We start from the raw sequence: 27,687 nt of genomic DNA, 5'->3' as shown, positions 1-27,687 counted from the left end.
GCTGGCTTAAAACGGTTTGAAACATTTTCTGGCTTATAACGGTTTGAAACATTTGCTGGCTTATAACGGTTTGAAACATTTGCTGGCTTATAACGGTTTGAAACATTTGCTGGCTTATAACGGTTTGAAACTTTTGCTGGCTTATACCAGTTTATTATTTATAAACTACATTTTATCAGAAGGCTACCGAGTCTGAAAACGGAAGATATGCGCGGCTCGAGCTTGCCTCGTTGAAATCCACGTTACTGCAGGTTAATAGCGTTCTGTTCAGTACGTCTCCACACACAACAAGTTTTGACATGTACACGTCACCATGCCTGGGAACCACCGCCCCTCATTGCTCAAAAGAATGATAAGAGGCTTTGACCTCAATGAGAAACACTCATTGGAGTTCCGTGGAATGTCACCTCTGCTAGCCCAAACGTGCGCACTCACAGGCTAGGCTACTTCATATAACAAGCAAAAAACACATTGTCATTGAGAAATTCTGTTTATTTGGATATTTGAGCAAATAATCAACACCACCACTTTTCGTGTCATGCCCGTTGTAAAATGTTTAGCCACACTCGCATACATAATATCAGCTATATCGGCTACAGTTGCAGAATAGGTCTCTTTCACACAAAATATCTAACTGCTTTCAACCGCAAGGGCCAAATCAACACAGTAATACATACAGCCCACAACAATTCAATCATTTCGATATGCTGCTTAACTTGCCTGCTACCACACAGTTCAGAAATAGAAATCCAATCGCACTTAAATTGAATGTAGAAGCATCAAACAGGCCTACGACTGTCATATGACATGATTATGCATGCCTTCTAATTCAATATGACCCACCGACACACCTATGGTTGATATTTGCCATATCTCCATTGGGAAGCAGTAGAAAATCCGCTGCAAAGAATTGGTGTTAGTTTCAGTCGACCAGCCGTAAACTTCGCCATCAGTGGAGTTCTTAGATAGGTGCTCATTGTGATGGTATAATGCTGCTTAGATGTCCAGCATTGCAACAATGCTCTGGTGCTAAAGCAGCAAGAACGCGCTATAGCCTATACTTATTGACGTTTTTTCGTTCGCAATATAGGCGCCGCGGCATTCCTCCCTCTGTCCCAAGCGCGCCGTAGATTTATAGGAAGGGTTAAGAGAGTGCGGTATGCAGCTAAATGTAGGTGGGAAAAAAAGCTTTTCCGTGCGGGAGCAGAACGCAGACCGGGGTCTATGGCACTCGACTCGGACTCTGATTTGCCACTAGGCTATGTGACTCCGCGAGGGGAGGAGATGGCAAGAAAGAAGTGGCGTTCAGTTGCCGCCCGGGTTCGCGTGGTTCCTATGCAAATTGCAGCGATTGCGGAAATGAACAAGGGGGGACTCACTGAATCGATTGCAACTTCTGCACAAATTCTATCAAACCAAGCTGAGACAGTTTTGCCAGGTTTGGACCTCAGTCAAATATGAAGGAGTGAAGAAAGGCTCCCTGACATTGTTTATTTTTGGGGATTAATACAACTAGAACTGTTTTCCGTTGCGCTTTATTACACTTCATTGATTCAGTGTAAAATACTCACACCGGAAGCAAGTTGTACTTTTTTCACTTCGTCGCAACAGTCTAAAGTTGCTCACCTATATTCACTTTATACATTGCAATGGTACGTGCAAATATACATCTTACCCTCTTTTTTTACACTGAGAAGTAATGGACATGTGCATAAACGTGGTGTGTACGGACTATACACAGGTTAAATGTAGGCTAAGAAGTCTTCTGCTTTTGTAAACGGATTTGATAAGAGTCCGTGTCAGACTGGCCTGTGTTGCCAGCTATGTATGCTAATGCTGATAATGCAAATAAACTTGGCATTAGAACAAAACAGAAGAGCATTGCACTCCCGGTGTTGCCGTCTGCTAGGCCATTCTAGCGACCAGAGTGAGAGATACATTGTTTCGTTATGTGGTAACAAGTTGTTCTGCAGAGTAAACGAGCGATAAATGCATACCGAGAAATTCTGGTGATATGGGTTTGTCCAATAAGATGGATGCTGGATTCCAAATCCTAGAGTTTAGTCCAATCAGAGGACGGAGCTCCAGCGTCGCACTGACGGCATGGATACGGTGAGGCTGGCAAAATGCCGTTAGCAGGTTAGCCTATTCTCAATAAAGGTTCTATGCGCCGCAACATGAGAAAATACAGTAGCCTAATAGACATCTCCTGAACCTATTGTGTCCGTTCAAGCACACGAGGTAGTGAACAACATGCGTAGACCATTTTCCTTACGCCGCACGGTTATTGTGGCGTAATGGTGTGTGGCTTGTATTTGCTTCAAGGTATTTATTAACATGAATTACTTGAGCAACACACGGTCTATAGTCCATATAGTGAATCAACACTTCAGTGAGGTATAACGGTTGTGTAATATCCCTTTTGGGCTGGTGTGAGGGCTTTCAGTAAATGCAAGCAGCCTTTGCCTACTTGTATTATTATTATATTATGCTGTAATAGCAATATATAATAACCGTTGCAAGTGCACCTTTGGCGTTGTTGGTATGTTAATGAACCTTTAGACCGTGAACAGGCATGCATTTGGTTGCGGAGTCTCGCTGCCTTGGTGCAGGTGTGTGTGGAGAGTGTTCTGATGCATCAGAGACCACACTCGCCACTTGTGGTCGCTTCCCTGGTGATTTTCTAGAGGGCGCACAAATGACTTCTCCCTCTGGACGGAAGTTGTTCACTAATAACAAATTCGGACAGCGCACGAAGAAACAGAGTACATTCATGACACACACACACACACACACACACACACACACACACACACACACACACACACACTTGATCCAGTGATTCTGCACTGGCTGCTCGAATTTTTGTCAGGACAATCTGATATTTTGGAGAAAAATCCGTCAAAATTCTTCGTCACACCAAATGATTGGATGCCTTTACTGTAGGCTAATTCGTATTTGTCTTACTTTTGTTTAAAACTGTAAATGGGCCTCTAAAATGCGAGTATTGCTTTGTTGACATTAGTTCGATTAAGGGCAGGTGAAGCAGACAATAGGCTACCGATGCCAAGGCGTTTGGGTAGTATGGAACTTTAGGAGTATTATGGAATGTTGTAAGATGTTGGTCAGTCTTTTGATATAAGCTCTATACCCAAGTTATTACGCATGCTTTACGCACGTTGTGTTCACTATTGCCAAGTAAACAATTGTTTGTTTGATGCTTTAATTGTGTTTCATTACAATTTATTATTTTGTATAGATGGTTATGATTGAAACTTAATTAAATAAAATTCAAGCATCAAGTGTTCGTTAATTAATGCGTGGAGTTACGCGATGCTTTGGTTTCGGATAATATACATAGCTTCGCTGTGGATAGGAGAAGATCTTGCTCATGCTTACATAATGGCATGTGAGTTAGGAAAATGAGTGGTAGCCTAATCTTATCTCTCATATAGCTCTCTCTCGTTTATATTATATAATTGTGTATGCATGGGGATTTTGTTATGTAAAGTTTAATGCACTTTATTGAATGGTTGGGGTCTGCACTCGCTGTGCACCCCTCTGATGAAATGTGTTGTGCAAGTTCTTGCAAATAGACATAAATTGGCCAAGCAGACATTGATTTGCATGTAATGTAGCATATGTCAGTTACAATCAGCCAATACTATTAATAGATTAATAGCCTAGTAACATATTAATAGCCTATTAATGTCAATGATGACCAATAATTATAATTAGGCTATAACTTGTTGTAAATGTCGATAGTTGGAATATGGAATACAGTAAAGCCTACTTAGTCCGACGAATGTTAAAGTTTAGCATTTGTTCAAAAGGGGCGGTATATCTCCTATCGACTGTGTGGTGATCCCTCGAGCTCTCTCCTCCCAGCTATACACCGTCTCGTTTGCTTTAAAGATCATATAAGAGCATTTATTTAGCAGTGTTGGTGTTGCAGTCTTACGCGATCCCTGCTCTTCCTGATTTAAATGAATAGGTTCGCATTGTTTGCATCAGTTTGAAAAGCCATATCATGGCGGGGCTAAGAGGCTCAACTAGGCAGTTTATAATTTGAACATTTTAAATAGGCTATGTAGACGATATATTACTGTCCCGCATGTTCATTGCAGGCTACATTGCAGGCTATGTCGGCATATAGGCAACATTACTGTCCCGCATGTTCATTGCAGGCTACATTGCAGACTATGTAGGCATATAGGCTACATTACTGTTCCGCATGTTCATTGCATTGACGTTGGTCTCAGTAGCCTACTTCCTTAAAAGCGTCGATACTTTGGGAGCTATGTTGAGAGGTGAGCACAAGAGTTTGTCCTCCGCACACAGTGGACAAAAGTGAATTGTAGCTGTATGGAACTCAGTGCATGCTGTTGTAGCTACTCTCCGCGGTTAAAAGATTAACAACGTGCTCGACACTCAACCTTATATAAATGTAGATCGGGTGCTGAATCCTCGTATGTAATCCAAAGAACAAAATCCTCCTCTCCGCCATATACCGGACAGACGAAAAACGGATTCAATTTATCGTCTCCTGTTTAAGATTATTTTCCAAACGGAAACCATCTGTCGGGCTTCAGCAATAAGCAATTGGTTGGGTGTTCAGAGGCATTACTAGATCCATTAGCTACCGCACCCTTCTCGTTCGTAAATCCGACAGACTCATGCCAGAGTTCGCTCCACGGTGAAGCAAGCCGCACCACATGCCTTCAATGCTTTCGGTTTTTGCAACCTTTCAGTGGAGTGAATGAGAGATCTCTTACCGAGTCCAGAAGAACGAGCGTCTGACAATCAGATATTTTTTTGTAACGGTATTAATACGATATATCAAGATTTGCAACGTTCGAAGATCCCTTATTTTTTCCTTTTTCCTGTGATTTTTAACCTCCGCTACAGCCAGTCTGCGTTGGGACTTTTCTTTTGTTGTTTAATATGCCTCTGGTGAAAGTTATGAGTTCTCCAACAAAGGGACTGCTCTACGGCTTTTACTGCACTGTACGGTAGATGAATGCGGAGAGTGGAAGCGTTGTAACTCGAGGCGGGGTTAAAGTTCAGCTCTATGCAGCGGTGAAGCGTTCGTTGCAGTTCGCAGAGTTGGAAATGTGAAAGCAAGAAGCAGGCTTTATTTTTCTCTCTCCCTTCTCTCTGTCTCTCCTTTTTTCCCTTTTCACACACACGGACACAGCCACCACGCATACACGAGCAGACACGGACACACACTCACACACATAAACACGCAGACCCGTCACAGCAACCAAAACACACACACATACACTCACACATACACACACGCATACATACACCCTCCAAATCCAAGATTAGATACATCAGACATGTATTCTCCACTATGCCTAACACAGGTAAGTGAGCCTTTCATCTGTCTCTAACCATTTGTGTTGCATTCATGCTTTCTTCCTCAGGGACAGGGTGATATGGGCTAACGTTGCTCAAGGCATGTAACTTTGTGTGCAGTAGATTCAGCATTCCTGGTTTGTCAGAGCCGTCTGAACTAACTACCACATGGCGGATGGCGCCTACCTCCTACATATATGCACACACGTATATGCATGTTTATTTTAGTTAATACTAGACATTGACTATCTCGATGTCAAGCGCGCTTTAACTTGGACTACTTTTTTTATCCAGAGTTTCAATCCAAAAATGAAGGTGGCCTCTCCTATAAGTTACCATGTGCACCTTGTTGTGGGCGCGTCTTTCCACATATTTGATATGAATGAATGCACACAATGTTTTAACATGGGGTACATCATTTTCCAAAGCTTCCCCCGGTCGGCTTCCAGGTCGTTGCACTTTGGATGTTTAACATCCATGCCTGTTGTCACTTTGTAGCGATTACTGCTTTGAACACAATATTTAAAATACATCAATTTGCTTGGTCTAAATTGCATCCAAAAATTATCCAAATGAAAACTGTTTCACATTATCGAGTCCCCGCCACTCTCTGGCATTAAACTTTGCCACTCTCTGGCATTAAACTTTGCCACTCTCTGGCATTAAACTTTGCGGTGTGCCATGTGCACGGGGAAAACACAAGTTGGGACATTACACTTTTCAAATAGGCTACTAGGCTACTATTATATTCGATTTTTATGGATAGTATTGTTTTTATTTGCGCACTATGAGTGACATGTACTATGCACTTCCTCAATAACTTCGATTATATTTAAGAATTATTCAACAACTTTCTGTGCTCTAAGATAGTTGTCTTTTCTTGGACTTGAATGATTGTTGTTAGAGTTTGATACCCGAAATATGGTGGTTTGTAGGCCTGACCTAAAGTTAGTCAAGGTGGGAACGCTAGTGGAATAGCTTGCTTAATGATCAGTTGCATATCCGTAAATGTGGTTAATGTTTAAAAGCATCATCGGCCTGTCGTTCCTAAAAAAAATCTAAATATTATTTTAGCAAATGTATCATAATACAGTTATGGGTTTGTTTAAGATGAGAATATATTCTCAGTACGAGTAGCCTGGGGTAAATTTAAGATCTCCAGGAGGAAAGTTGCAGCTGCGTGTCAGGAAGGCACAGAAAAGATCCATCTATATTCCATACATTATGTTAGGGGTTTGTTGAGGTGACAGAACCGAGGACCCATATACAAATGTGAATTAACAGAGAAAAAGCGCACTTATTAACTGTAACAATAATTGTTCACATATTACAATGTTATAACAACATATATTTTTTCCCTTTTTTTCCTCGTTATTGGAGGGCAGAAACTGAATTGTAGTTGTGAAAGTTCGGATGGATTTGTGTGTGTGTGTGGAATAGTTTTCATTGCCTAGAGCTGCATAAGGCCACAGTATAATTGATTTTTGAAATTGATTTCATATTGACCACCAATAGGCATATCTATTGGCCTTGTCTCAAGTCAGTTGTACTTCAGTTTTGATCATATTTCCCTAAGTTGATTTCATGTTTTCATACATGTACTTCTCATTATTATTTTGGGATATAGCCTACCTTTTTCAAACATTTTTTCAAACTATGACCACACAAATGTATGTAAATGACAAGTACCTGACTTAATAGCAATGATGGGTTCTAGTCCTGGACTTGCCAACCGTTACAATGGAAGACCTGTTCAGAACCATTAGTGCTAATTTACCTCTAGTGCCAAGCATTACTGATAAGTCCTGAATATGTATCTATTAATATTTAATACGGTTGTACAGTGCATATACAACAAGACATAAGTGAAATGGGCCCAAAGGAGAAGACTGAAACCTGATACTAGTTGATGGACACTAACTTGAGAAGGGACATCTGGAGAAATTTCTCGCTTGAGTATGTCAAATATTTATTCATCCTCATTTTGCCTGAATCTGTTTTATTTCTTAAAACATGACTCGGGTAATTCACATGTACTACAATTCATCTCAGCTGTATAAAACAGAATTTGTACTAATTGGCAAATTTTAAGTATTGACAGTTGAATTATATATTGCAAAGACGCTGTATGTAATAAAATCATCATATTTGGGCAAAAAATACTTAGAATCAAAGTCTTTCAATTGATTTTAAATATATTTGGCATATCTGGCAAGTTTTATTTGTGGGTCGAATCGTATACAAGACAGGCAGGCCTAAAGCACTTCCATAATTTTTGTTCACTGCAAAGCATGAAATATTATACCTAGAACTGAACATTGACATTCTTTGTGCATTTGTAGAAAAACTATTGATAATTGCCAGAATTTGTCATTGCGTACTGCCTTCGAGGCACATGGTAGTGTTTGTGTCTAGACGTGGAGAAGATGTAGAGATAGAAACAGTTGTGCACGTTGCATGGCTTTGGAAAAACATGCCCCTTACGGCCTACACGAGGGTGTTCGAAGATTTACCTTTGTGTAATTGCTCCAATTGATTAGCGAGGCGTCTGCTCTGTTTGAGTCTGTTTACTGTTGTGGGCATGGAGAGGAGAAAGCAAGCTCATCGACACACTCCCATAAGTACCTCTGTGTTGTGGCGTGGGTGTCAGTAGGAGGGGATTACCATCATTGCTATTCTAAATGACAGTTATTCATGAGCTGTTGTTACAGGCCTGTTATTTGGAAACATTAGATCTGTCACCAAGGTGAACAGAAAGAAAACAAACTTCACAGCTGGAAGTTCAACTTCATATTTTCTACCGACACACTTTTATCAGTAAATATACACTACTCTAGTAGTGGAAATGCAGCAGATTATATATATTGAAATGAGGCCTATACATGAAGTGGTTGAGGCACCTGTGCATGTGTTTTATTTACGTACAAAAGCAGCAAAAATGCAGAATGTAGACTATGTAGGTATTGTTCAAATGGCCCGGAGACAGGGGAACTGTATATTTTAATACAGAAACCACAGATAACAATGCTCATATCAGCCATGAAGAATTTATATTTCATAGCACATTGGCTGAAGTTACTTCAGTTGGAAATGCCATTTACTGGTTTTTGAAACAATACAATTTTCATGCCTATAAGACAAGGGAGTGTGAGTCCTTTTGAAATTCGATGAAAAGGATGGTGTCATGCCATCCCAGTCAGAGGTACAGTATTTCCACGTATCAAGATGAGGAAAAAGTTATTTAATCTATGAATGGTTGAGTACATTTTGCACTGACTCAAAATGAAGATCTTACAATCTGTGGTTGAGCACACTTTACACTGGCGGCTCAAATTAAGATCTTACATCTGTAGTTGAGCACACTTTGTACTGGCTCAAATTAAGATCTTATATCTGTAGTTGAGCACACTTTGCACTGGCTCAAATTAAGATCTTACATCTGTAGTTGAGCACACTTTGCACTGGCTCAAATTAAGATCTTACATCTGTAGTTGAGCACACTTTGCACTGGCTCAAATTAAGATCAGACATCTGTGGTTGAGCACACTTTGCACTGACTCAAATTAAGATCTGACATCTGTGGTAGAGCACACTTTGCACTGGCTCAAATTAAGATCTGACATCTGTAGTTGAGCACACTTTTCAATGGCTCAAATTAAGATCTTACATCTGTAGTTGAGCACACTTTGCACTGGCTCAAATTAAGATCTTACATCTGTAGTTGAGTACACGTTGCACTGGCTCAAATTAAGATCAGACATCTGTGGGTGAGCACACTTTGCACTGGCTCAAATTAAGATCTGACATCTGTGGTTGAGCACACTTTGCACTGGCTCAAATGAAGCTCTTACATCTGTAGTTGAGCACACTTTTCAATGGCTCAAATTAAGATCTTACATCTGTAGTTGAGCACACTTTGCACTGGCTCAAATTAAGATCAGACATCTGTGGTTGAGCACACTTTTCACTGGCTCAAATTAAGATCTGACATCTGTGGTTGAGCACGCTTTGCACTGGCTCAAATGAAGCTCTTACATCTGTAGTTGAGCACACTTTGCACTGGCTCAAATTAAGATCTTACATCTGTAGTTGAGCACACTTTGCACTGGCTCAAATTAAGATCTTACATCTGTAGTTGAGCACACTTTGCACTGGCTCAAATTAAGATCTTACATCTGTGGTTGAGTACACTTTGCACTGGCTCAAATTAAGATCTTACATCTGTGGTTGAGCAAACTTTGCACTGGCTCAAATTAAGATCTTACATCTGTGGTTGAGTACACTTTGCACTGGCTGGGGTGGTAAAATGGCCTGAGGTGAAGCCTACTCCAGACCACTCACTACTTCATTAACCTCTACTGAGTGTATTTGGAAAATTAACATACGTCTCTGATGGAGTGGTGATTTCGCATTGTTTTTTAAAAAAAGTAAAAAAAAACAACATTTGTTTGGATTTGATTGGTGCATTTTAAAATGTACTGTTAGATCCGTGCCTAGTCTAGCTTGCCCCCCCATAAAACCCACAGCATACTCACTGTACATATGCATGTAAACACTCACCTAGAAGAGAAGCATATCTGCTCCGTTGCTTATAGCGTGATCTAGTGTGGCATGCTGGTACAAAATTGAAACGGAGTATTTGGAATTGGTACACTTATAAGTTTGAGTTAGAACGGTGTATCCGTATGTCAAATCAAATCAAATGTATTTATATAGCCCTTGTTAGATCAGCTGACATCGCAAAGTGCTGTACGGAGGGGATTTGTTTTATATAACGGGAAAGATTTCAGGTTCCAGTGCTCTTTTATTTTCTCATTCGGCAATGAACGCTTTTAGTATATAATAAGGATTTCTACAAAGGAGTTTAGTTACATTTCGTCTCTTTGGTAGCTCAGCTGTGTTTATTTTTAAAATCTAAAATGTCCTTGTAGTAAAGTGGGACCAGGCTAACATTGTGTCGTCAATGATCGTTTGTTCAATAGACTTAATGTTAGTGGTCATTCATCTATTATTACAATTTCTTTGTACCTCAAACATATTCTGGTGTGAGTTTGCAGACGCGAGACTATTTTAAAAATGAGAGAGTAGTTTTAATAGGTTGTTGCCTGGTTGCGTTGTGCTGCATCGTTCTGGCCTAGTGTCGTGCTGTAACATTTGCATGGCCTGTATTAGGTTGTGAGGCCAGCTTTTGAGAGGGAGCATATTGTCCAGTGTGTGACTGTGCTAGTAGCAGGTGTAACGGACTGATCCACAACATGCCATCTATCCACATTCTTCCTCTAATAGATGTGCAGGCAGCTCTCCCTGCTAATAACCCACATAATGTACCAGTCTTTCTGAGCGAAACGTTTCTGCCTGTAGATCTCTTTGTGTGTGTGTGTGTGTGTGTGAGTGCGCGCGCGCGAATGTATATATGTTTGCATGGCGAACAGTTAAAAATAGACATTCAGCTTTCCCGCTCGGCTGTTGCTTTTTCTATCACCTCTCTGGCAGACACCCACAGAACCACATTCTTGCCAGAGAGCCAAGACACGGCCGTATTTCACACTGCTCCCTCTTTGTCCGTACGGTCCAGAGAAACTCCTCCGTTAGCCCGTTCTCCGTGTGTTAATGAAACGGGCCCACATGCAAAATATGACGTAAATACTCATAAATACAAACGTGGCAGACTTTGCATATTATTCTGAAATGGAAATGTTTGTTTTCCAAAAAGTCATTTTTGGAAAGATATTATATCAAAGAGAAGTAGTGCATGTTCTTTATTGCATTCCTTCATTGAGTATTTCGGATACAAGTCAATTAGTGTTTACTCAATGTATATCTGATTTCACAAGATTCATTGTAATGATTATTGTTGCTTTGCCTTTTATTCGATTACATAAACAAAATGTTTCACTATGAATGTATGTTACCACCAAATCATTAATTATTTTCACCTGTGGTCCCCTCTTTCACAGGATGAGTTCCATCCTTTCATCGAAGCTCTGCTGCCCCACGTGCGAGCGTTTGCCTACACATGGTTCAACCTGCAGGCCCGCAAGAGAAAGTACTTCAAGAAGCATGAGAAGCGCATGTCTAAGGAAGAGGAGCGCGCGGTCAAGGACGAGCTGCTCAGCGAGAAGCCTGAGGTCAAGCAGAAGTGGGCATCACGCCTCTTGGCCAAGCTCCGCAAGGACATCCGGCCAGAGTTCCGGGAGGATTTTGTGCTCACCGTCACCGGGAAGAAGCCTCCGTGCTGCGTGCTGTCCAACCCCGACCAGAAGGGTAAGATGAGGAGGATCGACTGCCTGCGTCAGGCCGACAAAGTCTGGAGGTTGGATCTGGTCATGGTCATTTTATTCAAAGGTATTCCCCTCGAAAGTACTGATGGCGAAAGGCTGGTAAAGTCCCCACAGTGCTCGAACCCAGGGCTGTGTGTGCAGCCTCATCACATTGGAGTTTCTGTGAAGGAGCTTGACCTCTACTTGGCCTACTTTGTTCACGCAGGTAAGTCCCTCTTTTGTTTCTCAACTCTCTAAACAAGTCAACATTTGTTAAAAATTGGAGTTGCATAAATGTTGGCCTCACTCCATATCATCATAGGAAATGGAATGTGTGATAAAGTTGTACTGTTAATCGAAAATAAAAACACTTGGATGGGGTTAACTGCTCAAATGGACCTTATCAGAGAGCGCAGGCCAATGTAATGTACATAGTTGGCTTCACTCTTTCAAGGAACAATCACAGGCCACTCATTAAGTAAGCACCCGACCAAAACAAATTCCTTGTATTGAAGGACGTTGATTCACCTTGCCCTCACCAAACCCAACAACACCGCACCGCACCGCACCGCACAGCACCGCCCCCTCTCAGGATGCAGACACAAATGTTATCTGTAGCAGACAACCATCATTTCATCACAGCAGTAGTCTGGGAAAAGCAGGACAAATCTGCCAAACTCCTCGTACTGCCCTGTCCCTTTTGCTGTTTCCAACGGGCCAGAAGTTGGTACTGTGTGACGACAGTCAGCTGCCTCAAAACACACTCTCTCCATCACTCAGCACAAGCAAATGAACTATTTGGTACATATAAAAACTTCAACATGCCCTCAGCCTTATATTTGATTTCTCTCCTGTTAATAATTATTGTATTCAAAGGCTTTCTATTCAAAGGCTTCTAAAAAGTGTAAAATACATACTAATTAACAAATCAATTCGATAGGGTTTCATGTTTTCCCCCTGAGCTAAATCCTTATCTGGAAATGTTTTCAAAATGTCTGTAAAAAAATGTGTGTTTTAACCATTTGATATGAGTTGTTCTTGTGCCATGAAAACTCACCCTGAGAGTGAAGTACAGTGCAAATAGCCGATAGAGAAATGTTCATTGACAAAAGGCAGTGGGGGTCCTTCCTCCACTGACAGCAACAAACACCAGCTTTCACTTGCAAGGTTTGGAAAGAGCTCTGTTCCACCAGGCAAACCGAGCACCTTAATTACAACCATTTCCACTCTCCAACAAATGGTTTCCAGAAGCTGAAGTGAGCTCGGTGTAATGTGTACCTAGTTTTACATTCCCATAGCATCATATTGTCATCATATGTGTATATATATATATTTTTTTTAAGCTTTTGTTCTGTTTTTGCAGATCTTTGCATCGACAGCCGGCAAATTTAAGTTTAAAATGTTGAAGGAGGTTATGTAGTGATTTTGGTCAAATATCTGAATGGAGCTTTTAATGATTGGAATAGGCCTATAGGATTGGGGTTCCCTTGTGGGAGCTGTGCTGTACTAGGTTTTAGTTGGGCTGGAGTGGAGTGGAAGCTCATTTTAAATGGAGCCAAGCACAAAAGTGTAGGCCTTTGGAGGATTTCTGTCCATATACTGTATAATCGGCCTCATCATGAAATCATGAACTCATCAGTCAATGACGTTATAACGGGACACAAAGAAATCCCCGATTAGCAATAAACACATAAAACATTACATTCAATTGCTCGATGGTGTAGACAAGTCAAACATTGACACTAATTTCCTACGTTTCTTTTTGCACTTACATTTTTTAGGAACAGATACGTTTTGTCTCAAATATGCTGAACAAAATATAGACGCAACATACAACAATTTCAATGATTTTACTATGTTACAGTTCATATAAGGAAATCAGTCGATTGAAATAAATTAGGCCCTAATCTACGGATTTCACATGACTGGGCAGGGGCGTAGCCATGGTTGGGAGACAGGCCCACCCACTGGAGAGCCAGGCCCAGCCAATCCGAATGAGTTTTTCCCTACAAAATAGCTTTATTACAGACAGAAATAATCCTCAGTTTCATCAGCTGTCCGGGTGGCTGGTCTCAGACGATCCAGCAGGTGACGAAGCCAGATGTGGAGGTCCTGGGCTGGCATGGTTACACGTGGTCTGCGGTTGTGAGGACGGTTGGATGTACAGCCAAAATCTCTAAAACAACACTGAAGGCGTCTGGTGTAGAAATTAACATTAAATTCTCTGGCAACAGCTCTGGTGGACATTCTTGCAGTCAGCATGCCAATTGCACACTCCCTCAAAACTTCTGTGCCATCTGTGGCATTGTGTTGTGTGACAAAACTGCACATTTTAGAGTGGCCTTTTATTGTCCCCAGCACATGGTGCACCTGTGTAATGATCATGCTTTTTAATCAGCTTCTTGATATGCCACACCTCTCAGGTGGATGGATTATCTTGGCAAAGGATATATGCTCACTAACAGGGATGTAAACAAATGAGTGCAAACCATTTTAGAGAAATAAGCTTTGTGTGTGTCAGGAACATTTCTGGGATGTTTTATTTCAGCTCATGAAACATGGCACCAACACTTTACATGTTGCGTTTATATTTTTGTTCAGTATACAATTTGCTCAGGCTCATTGTGGCTAAAATGTCATGGGCGCTTTGCTCTTGCGAGCATTCTGATAGCTAAAGTTAGCTGATTACAATCAAGGCTGAAAAAAACTCTATCAGAGTGAGAACAAGTGGGAGAAGAAATAGATGGTTCCCACAGAGCACAGAGGTATGCCTTCAGTAGAATGAAGTCTGCAGTGTGTTCTCGCTCTCTCCATCTCGTTTTCTCTCTCTCTCTGTCTCTCGTCGCCTCATCCCACAGGATCAAGTTTCTTCCTCTGTCTTATTTAAAGCAGTGGAGCATTTCTAGAGCTCTGTTGATTTACAAGCCATCTGAAGAGAGGCTGACCTCATGCACCGATGCCGAAGGTGGGGTTTTTCAGCTGAAGTCAGTAATTAAATGCCAGGGCAAGGGGTGGAAGAAGAGGACCCTCGTGACAACACTATCCTGCCACCAACCCATTTAACAGCAAACTTAGTAGACCACTTTTATTATCAGGGTATGAAAATTCTCAAAAACAACTATTGTGCAAATTCCCACAGTGTGTGTAAACTTGTAAAGTTGACAACATATTTGCATTTTATTATCTTTATGCTTACTCTTGGTGAATTATTGTGCTATATTCTTGGGAGAGGTTTGTGATATAATGCCACATGCCTAACCCTACTTAGTGGCGAGTGTGTGTGTGTGTGTGTGGGGGGGGGGGGGGGGAGATGGGCCGGGCTATCGGTCTTAACCAGGGCTTTCTGTGCGTTGTTCAACCGTCACATCATGTGTCATCTTTAGGAACAATGTGGTGTCAGGGCGGGCCCCCCTTTGACTACAGAGCAGGCAGAGTGGCCAGGGCTAATTTACAGCCTCGCTCTCAGCCCGGCAACTGGTGTCACTATCACAGGAGCACTCAACATGTGGGAAAGGTCATGGCTTAAGATGTTAGGTCCTTGACCCTATCTTCTAGGCATTTGACCTCTTAGACAAATATCACCCCTCATTAGCAGCCAGTCAAGCTGCTGGATAGCATTGGCTTTGGAAGCCTCTGTGATCTGCAGCCCACTTTCACTTTCCCAGCAGCCCACTTTCACTTGGTTTGGGGGCAGCAGGACCAGTTGGTTAGAATTAGCCAACAACCATTTCGACATTGACTGAAGCAACCGCTTCAAGCCATTTATTTAATGAACGCAGAAAAATGTGTTAAAATGTTGCAAGCCATATAGGATGCTATAGTAGCCTTTGATGGCTTATGCCTTGATAGTTTTCTGTAAAGTTGAAAGTTGTTCGGTGATTAACTGTTGCAGTGGTAGTTGAAATCATACAAATTATATTGTGAAAATGTTCAGATTTTATATATATATATATATATATATATATATATATATTTTTTTTTTTTTTTTCAGATAAGTATTATTGGCAAAAAACAGATGAAAGAAAACTGTTGAGTGAGACTAGTGGTCCCATGGCTAAATCAAATCCAATTGTATTGGTCAAATACACATATTTAGAGCATGCTATTGCAGGTGTAGTGAAACAGTGCAGTGATATCTAACTATTCACGACAATACACACAAAAAGAATGGAATTAAGAAATATATAAATATTAGGACGAGCAATGTCGGAGTGGCATTGACTAAAATACAGTAGAATAATATACAGTATATACAGATTAAATGAGTAAAGCAGCATGTAAACATTATTAAAGTGACTTGTGTTCAGTTATTAAAGTGACCAGTGATTCCATGTCTATGTATATAGGGCAGCAGCCTCTAAGATGCAGGGTTGAGTAAACAGGTGGTAGCCGGCTAGTGATGGCTATTTAACAGTCTGTTGGCCTGTTGCATCAAAGCTGGTTCCAGCTTTGATGCACCTGTACTGACCTAGCATTCCAGATGATCGGGGGATGAACAGGCAGTGGCTCGGGTGGTTGATGTCCTTGATCTTTATGGCCTTCCTGTGACATTGGATGCCGTAGGTGTCCTGGAGGGCATGCAGTGTGCCCCCGGTGATGCGTTGGGCAGACCGCACCACCCTATGGAGAACCCTGCGGTCACGGGCGGTGCAGTTGCCTTACCAGGCGGCGATACAGCCCAACAGGATGCTCTCAATTGTTTGTGAGGGTCTTAGGGGCCAAGCCAAATTTCTTCAGCCTCCTGAGGTTGAAGAGGCGCTGTTGCGTCTTCTTCCATTTAATGTGTTGTGGTCAGACTGAATGCTCTATTAAGTCTGCTAACCATGACTTCATGTCACTTCTGGACAAGAGCAAGTAGACTGGAGGGTATTGTAAAAACCTATATGGTGGACAGCTGTCTCATCATTCAAGTGGGATAGTTACACTTAATAAGACTCTGGTCCTTTAATGCACACCTTGATTGCCGACTCAAGATAATGGTCACTTAATAATGATTTATTGTGTGTCCCTTTCGGGAAATTTGTCTTGCATCTCAACAAACAGCGGAACAAGAAGAAGTGCAGGGAACCCACCCCTGGCCTGTTTGAGAGACACCAGTCGCCGCCCTGCAGTGCCAGCGGAAGTGAAATAAATCACAAAATGGAGGGTGAAGGACGTTGAGTGATGCTTAAGGAAGGTGAAGGTGGGTGAAGGCCTCACTGTGGACTGGTTGGGTGATTTGGCTTGAGAGACCCTGGCCTGTAAAGGGAGAAAGACATCCATGGTTGGGTTGATTAGCCTAAATTATGGCGGTAAGGTCGCGAGCAATGTGGAAATAAAGAAAGCAGCCCATAGATCGGCTAGCTAGGAGGAATGATGTCCTAATAGAAAATAACAGAAACTCAGAAACTTGTTGATTGAACTACATTTCCACCTCATCCTTCTCTCCGTTTTCGCTGTGCACAATACAATTTAAGGATATCACTGGCTGGATGAGAGAACATGTCACGGAGTGGACCTACAGTTGAAGTCGGAAGTTTACATACACATTAGCCAAATACATTTAAACTCAGTTTTTCACAATTCCTGAGCGGTATGACGGCTGTGTGGTCCCATGGTGTTTATACTTGCGTACTATTGTTTGTACAGATGAACGTGGTACTTTCAGGCATTTGGAAATTGCTCCCAAGGATGAACCAGACTTGTGGAGGTCTACCATTTTTTCTGAGGTCTTGGCTGATTTCTTTTCATTTTCCCATGATGTCAAGCGAAGAGGCAGTGAGTTTGAAGGTAGGCCTTGAAATACATCCACAGGTACACCTCCAATTGACTCAAATGATGTCAATTAGCCTATCAGAAGCTTCTAAAGCCATGACATAATTTTCTGGTATTTTGAAAGCTGTTTAAAGGCACAGTCAACTTAGTGTACGTGAACTTCTGACCCACTGGAATTGTGATACAGTGAATTATGAGTGAAATAATCTGTCTGTAAACAATTGTTGGAAAAATTACTTGTGTCATACACAAAGTAGATGTCCTAACCGACTTGCCAAAACTATAGTTTGTTAACAAGAAATTTGTGGAGTGGTTGAAAAACGTGTTTTAATGACTCCAACCACAGTGTATGTAAACATCCGACTTCAACTGTATGTGAACATTTACAGGGCTGCTGTTAGATATGTTTTGTTGCTGCTTTACCTTGTTTGACCCTGGCGGCAGAGATGAACAAACAGTTTGCGTGTGTTGAATGACTGTAAAGACGTCTGACCTATTTCCCTCTGAGCTCTTAAACAGATTTGTACTGTAAACTAGTTAGCTTTGACGATGCATCCTCGAGGCACTGTAACTTTTAGGTTCTGATCAAAAGTAAAGAGTCAGTCCATTTGTTTTACTGGCCTGGAACTGCAAGCATTTATGTCCAGAGAGTTTTGCGCAACCCTCCACAGGTTGGGCGAAGAGGGGTTTTGAAAGGACTTGGCCTTACACACAGAGCACACACACCAGTCTAGTTATCTGCCAGTTTAGATCATCAGCCACTGCTGGAAAACAAGGAAAGGGAAAAGAGACCAGCCGTTCCTTTGTAACGGTGCACACACACAAAGATGGTGGTTTGCTGTGTTTCCTGGGGGTTTTGCTGAGAGTAACCAAATCTGGCAAAATCTACCGGCTGACTTTTGGCTATTCTAATGTTACAGCGGTTTTATATTTCCCTCCCCTTCCACAGGATGTGGAATTACAATAACTTGGCGCTATTTAAGGCGATTGTGGGATAAACCACAACCTCTGTTGTGGTTACTGCAGTACACATTGTGGCTTGGGAACCCCTCACCACCACCCACCCACTCAACCCAACCCCCCCCCCCCCCCCCCCCCCCCCCCAAATCCCACTAACCACCCGACTGCCATAGCTATGATTATAACAATGACTGTGTCACCACACTCTCTTTCGTAAGTACAGAGATACACACACACACACACACGCGCGCGCATACTGTACCATTCATTGTAATTGAGGTTGGGGCTCATTCATAAAAATGCTTCATTGTCATAGCGTTTGATATCAGCGAGTAATAGCAGGTTTGTGTAGATGACCTACTAGAGAAATCCAACAGCTGGCACAGCCCCCAGTGCCAAAGGACTAGCACAGCCAGGATTAGATAGCCAGGATCAGATAGCCAGGATCAGATCATCTGATACACTGCCTGTTTAATATCGCTGGATGTGCTGGCCAATTTGTCATCTTGACTGCTTTGAGGACCTTCTATCCCTTCGTCTTTGTCAATTTCTTTGTTGTTCATTTGATAAGCAAAAACGAATTCTCTCTCTAAACAAACCAGTCCATTTGGGTGATACCATAACATTTTAAATCCTAATACATCCTAAATATGAAAGAGATTAGCTCATTGCAAAATCTCATATTTGGACAGAAAATGTTTTTATAATGACAATGCCAGCTTTGAGCAGCAGAGGCTAGGCTACATAGCATTAGCGTTAGTGTAGCATAGTGTGCGCTGGCCTGGCATGTGTTTAGAGATGCGATGCTGTCTCAATGGGGCAGACGGACGGATGGGGGGATTGGCAATGGGAAAGTTGGGCTAATTAATTCTGCATTAATGCCCCAGTCACCCCAAGACATCCCCAGCAGCAGAGAGGGGGAGACAGAGACATGTGCCAAGCTTTCTGAAGCTCGCTGTTCTCTTTCTTCTTTGTTCATGAGATATGGTGGTTATCTATGAGACCTAGGCTGACAGGAATCTGCAGGCCTCAAATCTGAAGGACTGATATTCTCTCCTCTCCTCCATGTTGGATATTTGCTTTTCTTTGTCTGTTTTTTGGGGCCTGTTTGGTTTAAAGGAGTTAAAGCCTAGGAACTGCATGTGTCGAACTATAGCTCTCCCTAACGGCTAAGAACATTCAGGAATTCAGGACACAGACGTCTCTTCCCGATTCAGAACAGCAGCTTTGGCTAACTTCTGAGAATGGACTCTTTGTATCCACATGCCATTCAACAAGAGTCCCATTGTCTTTAGCTCCCCTCTAGCCTCAGCGCTAGTCATTGCTCAGTCTTTATTGTATGCACTGTGATTGTATTAGGACTTGATGAGGACTTCATTTTAATGGTGGGCAGACAGCTCATATGCTGTTCAGGCCCGAGCGGAGGAAAACTGTGCTAATCATCTAATTACCGCCAGGATTCATTTTTTTTTTTGCCAAGCGACCGCTACGTAGCTGTACATGGGTCAAAGCGAACGCAGAGAGGTAGAAACAAGCCATTCATCTTGTCGCCTGTCTTGGAATATTACACTTGTTATCCTGCGCATTGATTTGCCATGCCACATGACGGCGTGTCGGTGACGCAAACTGATGTACTTTTTAAACCACACAGATACAGACACACACACACACCAACAAATGTGGCAGCGAGGGGTCGGAAAGGGGAGGAAGAGACAAAAGGGTCAGGCCCAGAATCTGAGTATTCACTGTGTTTAAATGTCAGTTCCTCTCCTGTCTTTGTCCAGGGAGCTACAGGAATGTGCTGCAGCCGGTGATTTGTGCCAGTCAGTAGGGAAATATCGTAACCATCTTTATGGGGGATCTTAGCAACTGAGAGAGGCTCATCTCCCGCCACCCAGTGTCCTAGCTTTCTCACTTCAGCTGCCACTTTCCAGCCGGCCCAGTGCAAACGGACGAGATTTGTTTCTTTTACACTTGATAAGATTACATTTACAGAATAAAATTGGTCCTTTATGGCCTCCCGAGTGGCACAGCGGTCTAAGGCACTGCATCGCAGTGTTGCGGCGTCACGATAGCCTGGGTTCTATCCCATAGGGCGGTGCACAATTGGCCCAGCGTTGTCCAGCCGTGGGGGGCTTTACTTGGCTCATCGCACTCTAGCGACTCCTTGTGGCTGGCCGCCGCCTGCAGGCTGACTTCGTTCATCAGTTGAACGGTGTTTCCTCCGGCACATTGGTGCAGCTGGCTTTCGGGTTAAGCAAACGGGTGTTAAGAAGCACGGTTTGGCGGGTCATGTTCCGGAGGATGCATGACTCGACCTTCCCATTTCCTGAGCCCGTTGGGGAGTTGCAGCGATGAGAAAGATTGTAATCACAAAAAAGGGGTTAAAAAATCTTTTTAAAATAAAAGGGCCTTTATTGGTATATACTAGAGGTCTCCAACCCTGTTCCTGGAGAGATAACCTACTGGAGGTTTACACCAGGCCTCTCTAACCCTGTTCTGGTAGTAGAGAGACGCTCCTGGAGGTTTTTGTTGTAATTAACTGATTCAGTTTATCAACCAGCTAATTATTAGAATCAGGTGTGCTAGATTAGAGTTGGAGTGAAAACCTACAGGAGGGTAGCTCTACAGTAACATGGTTGGAGTGAAAACCTGTAGGAGGGTAGCTCTACAGTAACATGGCTGGAGTGAAAACCTACAGCAGGGTAGCTCTACAGTAACATGGTTGGAGTGAAAACCTACAGGAGGGTAGCTCTACAGTAACATGGCTGGAGTGAAAACCAACAGGAGGGTAGCTCTACAGTAACATGGTTGGAGTGAAAACCTACAGGAGGGTAGCTCTACAGTAACATGGTTGGAGTAAAAACCTACAGGAGGGTAGCTCTACAGTAACATGGTTGGAGTGAAAACCTACAGGAGGGTAGCTCTACAGTAACATGGTTGGAGTGAAAACCAACAGGAGGGTAGCTCTACAGTAACATGGTTGGAGTGAAAACCAACAGGAGGGTAGCTCTACAGTAACATGGTTGGAGTGAAAACCTACAGGAGGGTAGCTCTACAGTAACATGGTTGGAGTGAAAACCTACAGGAGGGTAGCTCTACAGTAACATGGCTGGAGTGAAAACCTACAGGAGGGTAGCTCTACAGTAACATGGCTGGAGTGAAAACCTACAGGAGGGTAGCTCTACAGTAACATGGTTGGAGTGAAAACCTACAGGAGGGTAGCGATACAGTAACATGGCTGGAGTGAAAACCAACAGGAGGGTAGCTCTACAGTAACATGGTTGGAGTGAAAACCTACAGGAGGGTAGCTCTACAGTAACATGGTTGGAGTAAAAACCTACAGGAGGGTAGCTCTACAGTAACATGGCTGGAGTGAAAACCTACAGGAGGGTAGCTCTACAGTAACATGGTTAGAGTGAAAACCTACAGGAGGGTAGCTCTACAGTAACATGGTTGGAGTGAAAACCTACAGGAGGGTAGCTCTACAGTAACATGGTTGGAGTGAAAACCTACAGGAGGGTAGCTCTACAGTAACATGGTTGGAGAGCCCTGGTGAATATTCATCAGTCCAAACAGGTGTTATTCTTCTTCTGAAGAGTCGGTCTCTGAGGGAGCATAGCCACAAGGCTAGTAACATGCAACATCCGGTGAGCATTGGGTTTCAGTCAGAGAACTGGCAGAGTGGACACCGGAGGATGAAGAGGGATTTCCAGCATTATAAATGCATTCTTAGAATTGTGTAATTCTTCTGTCCGTTGCGGTGGGGGCACTGCTGTCCTTTATCTTGAAGAGGTCTGAACTGGTTCAGTGCCAAGGCAAGAAACTGAGACCATGTGATCCACTGACGAGCCTCTATTGTGTGGTGAACCCATTTGGGACGCCATATAAAAAGGACTGCAGACATGAAATGGAACAGCTGTGGCCGTCTGTAGGGGAAAGTTGCTACAGATGGTGAAAGAAGTGAAAAATAAACTACCGTATGGTTGGTCAAATATAGAAGACTAGGGGTTTGCTGAACTGGTTCCTCTCACATCGTGCGTGTATGTTTGCAATGCATGTCTTGTCTTAGTGAGTGTGTTCAGTCAAGTATTGTTTTTAGCTGTTGTGTTATAGTGGAGAATGCTTCTTGAATCAACGCTCTGTCCTTATACCATTTCTGCCCATCTGCTGTGCAGTTCAACACAGATGTATTTCCTCTGCGCTCCAACTGACATGTTACCCCATTATATTTACATTATATTTAACAATATTTGCATGTACTGTATATTCATTCAAATTAGCTGGTGGACCTTTGGGGGGGAGGAGGTGTGTGTGTGTGTGTGTGTGTGTGTGTGTGTGTGTGTGTGTGTGTGTGTGTGTGTGTGTGTGTGTGTGTGTGTGTGCATGCACTGTGTATAGACTAGTGCAGGTCCTGTCTCTCTGCTCTGTAGTTAAGAATGGAGGTCAGGCCAGCCTTCTGCCAGTGGGCCCACTGTCCCAGGGTCTCCCGCTCTGCTCTGCTCACCCTGCGGTGATTAAACCGTGAGTGATCCGCTCCTCCTCGTGATGCACTGGATGGAGAAGGAAAATCCAGCCTGGGAAGTATCCATCTGTAACACAGCATCTACTCTTTCAATCTCCAGCAGCTTTCTCCCAAAAACAACTGCAGTTAGGCTGCACGGCCAGAGATGTGTGGACAGAGAGGCCTGTGGACAGAGAGGCCTGTGGACAGAGAGGCCTGTGGTTATTACCGACAGAAGAACCAGGCAAACTCCAAAGTCACCCTAAGCGTGATTGATGAGGACGGTAGTCGTTAGGTTAACGAATGGACTGTGCTTGGTGGGTATGTTAAGCAGCAGAGCTGGGGATTTGACAGTGAGCCATCCCAAAGCCTAAGAGTGGAGGAGAGACGGGGGAGCTGCTCTCCCCTTGGCATATTTGAAAAAAAACTGTCCTGCCTCTTTGGACAGTGTCCAGGAGGAGAAGCCATACGAATCAGACATTTTGTAACGATGGCCGCTGACGTGACATCGTGAGCATGCTCGCATTTCACCTCATTGTTGTCGTTTTCTTCCTCCGATTGGTTTCCGTCCAGATTGTCAGATGCTGGTTTTTAATTATTGACAAGTGAAGTGTGGGGGTAGGAGGGGGGGGACTTACTGGGGGGGTTGTATTTTTTTCCCGCCAGCACCACCCCTTGGTCGCTCCATGTGTGTATGCGGAGCAGGGCAATATAGATGAATACGTCAATGAGGATACTATGGCCGTGGCGCTACGTCTTGCCAAGCCACAAGGCCCTGGCACGACGCACACTGAACCCCCTTGTTTAGTTCAGGGGAGCGGATGGGTGCTTCTTCAAGAAAACATTGAGCATCAACCCAACACATTAGCAATTACGCTTCCCTGGCTTGCTTCAGGAGCTAATGTAAACGTTGCTTGTCCTTGCATGCCCGGGAAAAACAACAAGCTCGGGACCAAGCTACCTTTCTGAAGGAGAAAAAAGAAAGGAAGCCAGGCATAGGGAAGTTGGGATATTGTTTTTTCCATTCCTGAAGTGCTTCCCAGCTCCAAGCCATCCTAAAGGCTACTGAGACGAGAGGAAGGGGAGAGATGCTGTAGGTCTGTATGGCTTGTGTGTCCTAATGAGGAAACCTACTGTCAAATCATGACCCACACCTCTTTCTCTTACTCACCTTCTCTTGCACGGTGATTTAACCGAAAAGCTTCCCACTCTGCCATGAAGGAGGGACAGAAAGAAAGAACCCTCCCCTCACTTTAGGTCCGCTGTTTTCAAAGCGTGGTGCGTTTTGTTTTTAGGAAATGAATAAGGCACCTTTTACGAGATACCCATTCGATGTTGTGGCCACTCCCAGATAGATATGCTTGCTGCTTGTTAGTTTTGTTAGACCAGTATGTCTGACACAAGGGCATTCTCGACCGCCAGGCATTACGGCCCTTCAACCATAAAACTGTTTTCAGAGGGGAAACAAAAGCGGCACTTGATTAGTCGTGAAACCGTCTGGGAACGAGACTCTCGGCAACCAAGCTAATTGGTCAACATTTCCGAACAAGAAAGGAGAAACTCCTGTTCACATATACGCACATTTAAATGAATGTCTTTTTCTCTTTTTCTGAGGCCCCTTCTAATCACGAGCACCAGTTTTCTCCCGTCATTCTTTTTGTGTGTTATTTAGTCTCCATCGCCAGCCTCACCCCCTGAACCCAAATGTATTGGAACTGAGGGGGGCCTCCCTCTCCTAATGGACGGCTCATATTACTTCACACAGACATAGATGGAGTCTGGCCCCGGAGGACTCAGCGCTCTGGCGTGAAATATTGAATATTGTTTAAAGATTACTTTTGTCCGTGCATGGACTTGGGGGGAGAGTGTGGGAGAGGGGAGAGGGTGGGAGAGGGGAGAGGGTACAGAACAAAAGGGAAAGAAGTCACTAAGTACTGCCTTCCATTCAGACCATACGGGCACCATCACAAGGGCCTCAGTAAGTCGTCCCAAACCGGTGTCTGCAGTCTTCCTCTAGGATTTTATTTTGATTGACTTCTCATTTGACCCTTGTATTGTCTGTGCACTGTGAGCGCTTATCTAATTGCTAACGAACACACACACGTCAAACAAGCGTATCTCACGCCGTCTCGTCAAGCAAAAGGGAAGTAAGTCAATCAACGAAACGTTACAGGTGGTTCGTCTTCCTAGAAAGTTGGGACCTGCTGTGAGTCGAGATATTTCCCCTCACACCCGTTGGCTGCGGAAAACAAGTGGTGGTAGCCCTGGGCCTACTCCCTGCTCGACTGCACCCACCATCCTCCCCCACTCCCCCACTCCCGGAGCTGAGAGAGAGAGGCTGGAGGGTATGGTTCAAAGTCAGATATTCTGAGATAAGGCAACAATCAATCATACCAACTCTGTGTCGTGTGACCAGCCCAAACTACTCTGCCTGTGACCAGGCAGGCAAAAGTTAGTGCCTCTCTCTCTCTCTCTCTCTCTCTCTCTCTCTCTCTCTCTCTCTCTCTCTCTCTCTCTCTCTCTCTCTCTCTCTCTCTCTCAATTCAATTCAATTCAATTCAATTCAATTTGCCTTATTGGCATGACGTAACAATGTACATATTGCCAAAGCTTATTTTGGATATTTACAATATAAAAATATAAAAAATAATAATCATTAAAAAAAAATGAGATTCAAAATTGTCAATGTAACAACAATAACCAAGGGTCAACATAACCATACATTGAACAATAACAATAAGCATACAGTAGAGGACATGTGCAGGTTGATTGGTCTGTCAGACACTGTCCCTCAACTTATGGCAGGCAGCAATGTAGTGCGCTGCCAACCCACAGCTCTCTGCGTCCTCCCCCAACAGGATGGGTAGACTACTCTCATCAGAGAGGTCTTTGAAACCTTTAATAAGGGTTTCAAATTTGGGGTAATGACACTCTCTAATTGTTTTATATTTTAGACATGTTGTCAGGAAATGCAGCTCTGTCTCAGGTTCTGCTGTAGTGCAGTGGTTGCACAGCCTTTCCTCTACAGGGAGCCAGGTTTTCCTGTCTACCCTTCTCAATGGCAAGGCTGTGCTCACTGAGCCTGTACTTTGTCAAGGTTTTTCTAAGGTTTTGATCAGTAACCATGGTCAAATAGTTAGCCACGATGTACTGTCGATTTAGGGCCAGATAGCACTGCATTTTGCTTTGTGTTTGTGCTTGTGTTTCCCAATAAGCAATGTAGTTTTGTTTTGACTGTGTTGTAATTTGGTTTATTCTGATTGATTGGATGTTCTGGTCCTGAGGCTTCAGCATGTTAGTAGAACAGGTTTGTGAACTCAGCCCCAGGACCAGCTAGATGAGGGGACTCTTTTCTTTGCTCTCTCTGTCTCTCTGTCTCTCTGTTTTTCTCTCTCTCTTTCTTTTTCTCTCTCTCTCTTTCTCCCTCTGTCTTTGTCTCTCTCAATTCAATTCAATTCAAGGGGCTTTATTGGCATGGGAAACATGTGTTAACATTGCCAAAACAAGTGAGGTAGATAATATACAAAAGTGAAATAAACAATACAAATTAACAGTAAACATTACACAAACAGAAGTTTCAAAACAATAAAGACATTACAAATGTCATATTACGTATATATACAGTGTTGCAACGATGTACAAATGGTTAAGGGTACACAAGGGAAAATAAATAAGCATAAATATGGGTTGTATTTACAATGGTGTTTGTTCTTCACTGGTTGCCCTTTTCTTGTGGCAACAGGTCACAAATCTTGCTGCTGTGATATTTCACCCAGTAGATATGGGAGTTTATCAAAATTGGATTTGTGTTTGAATTCTTTGTGGATCTGTGTAATTTGAGGGAAATATGTCTCTCTAATATGGTCATTCATTGGGCATGAGGTTAGGAAGTACAGCTCAGTTTCCACCTCATTTTGTGGGCAGTTTGCACATAGCCTGTCTTCTCTTGAGAGCCATGTCTGCCTACAGCAGCCTTTCTCAATAGCAAGGCAATGCTCACTGAGTCTGTACATAGTCAAAGCTTTCCTTAATTTTGGGTCAGTCACAGTGGTCAGGTATTCTGCCTGTTCAGGTTAACTGCCTGTTCAGGGGCAGAACGACAGATTTTTACCTTGTCAGCTCGGGAATTTGAACTTGCAACCTTTTGGTTACTAGGCCAACACTCTAACCACTAGGCTACCCTGACACCCATGTGTTTGTGTTTGTGAACAGAGCACCAGGACCAGCTTGCTTGGGGGACTCTTCTCCAGGTTCATCTCTCTGTAGGTGATGGCTTTGTTATGGAAGGTTTGGGAATCGCTTCCTTTTAGGTGGTTGTAGAATTTAACAGCTCTTTTCTGGATTTTGATAATTAGTGGGTATCGGCCTAATTCTGCTCTGCATACATTATTTGGCGTTCTACGTTGTACATGGAGGATATTTTTGCAGAATTGCAAAAAGAGTCTCAATTTGGTGTTTGTCCCATTTTGTCCCATCTCTCTCTCTCTCTCTCTCTCTCTCTCTCTCTCTCTCTCTCTCTCTCTCTCTCTCTCTCTCTCTCTCTCTCTCTCTCTCTCTCTCTCTCTCTCTCTCTCTGCTTGGTGCAGGTGGGGTATTTGTCTAGTTGGTGACAGTAATTTTCTGTTGATGTCCGTCCCATCTCAATTCAATTCAATTCAATTCAATTCAAGGGCTTTATTGGCATGGGAAACATGTGTTAACATTGCCAAAGCAAGTGAGGTAGATAATATATAAAGTGAAATAAACAATAAAAATTAACAGTAAACATCACACATACAGAAGTTTCAAAACAATAAAGACATTACAAATGTCATATTATATATATATACAGTGTTTTAACAATGT

The 27,687-nt window shown here is 43.0% G+C and overlaps 1 protein-coding gene across 1 annotated transcript in view; it reads left to right on the top strand.

Moving 5' to 3' along the window:
- The first annotated feature begins 3,927 nt into the window (after positions 1-3,927).
- LOC109889066 (nuclear factor 1 A-type-like) overlaps positions 3,928-27,687 on the top strand; it is a 199,641-nt gene continuing 175,881 nt past the window's right edge. Inside the window, exons 1-2 of the mRNA XM_031822233.1 lie at positions 3,928-5,372; positions 11,322-11,850. Coding sequence (XP_031678093.1) covers positions 5,346-5,372; positions 11,322-11,850 — 556 coding nt within the window. The 5' untranslated portion in view covers positions 3,928-5,345. The remainder of the gene's footprint in view (positions 5,373-11,321; positions 11,851-27,687) is intronic.

This window comes from Oncorhynchus kisutch, linkage group LG4 (genome assembly GCF_002021735.2).
Source record: "Oncorhynchus kisutch isolate 150728-3 linkage group LG4, Okis_V2, whole genome shotgun sequence".
Taxonomy (NCBI): Eukaryota; Metazoa; Chordata; class Actinopteri; order Salmoniformes; family Salmonidae; genus Oncorhynchus; species Oncorhynchus kisutch.
This window is presented reverse-complemented; position numbering and strand designations above follow the sequence as displayed.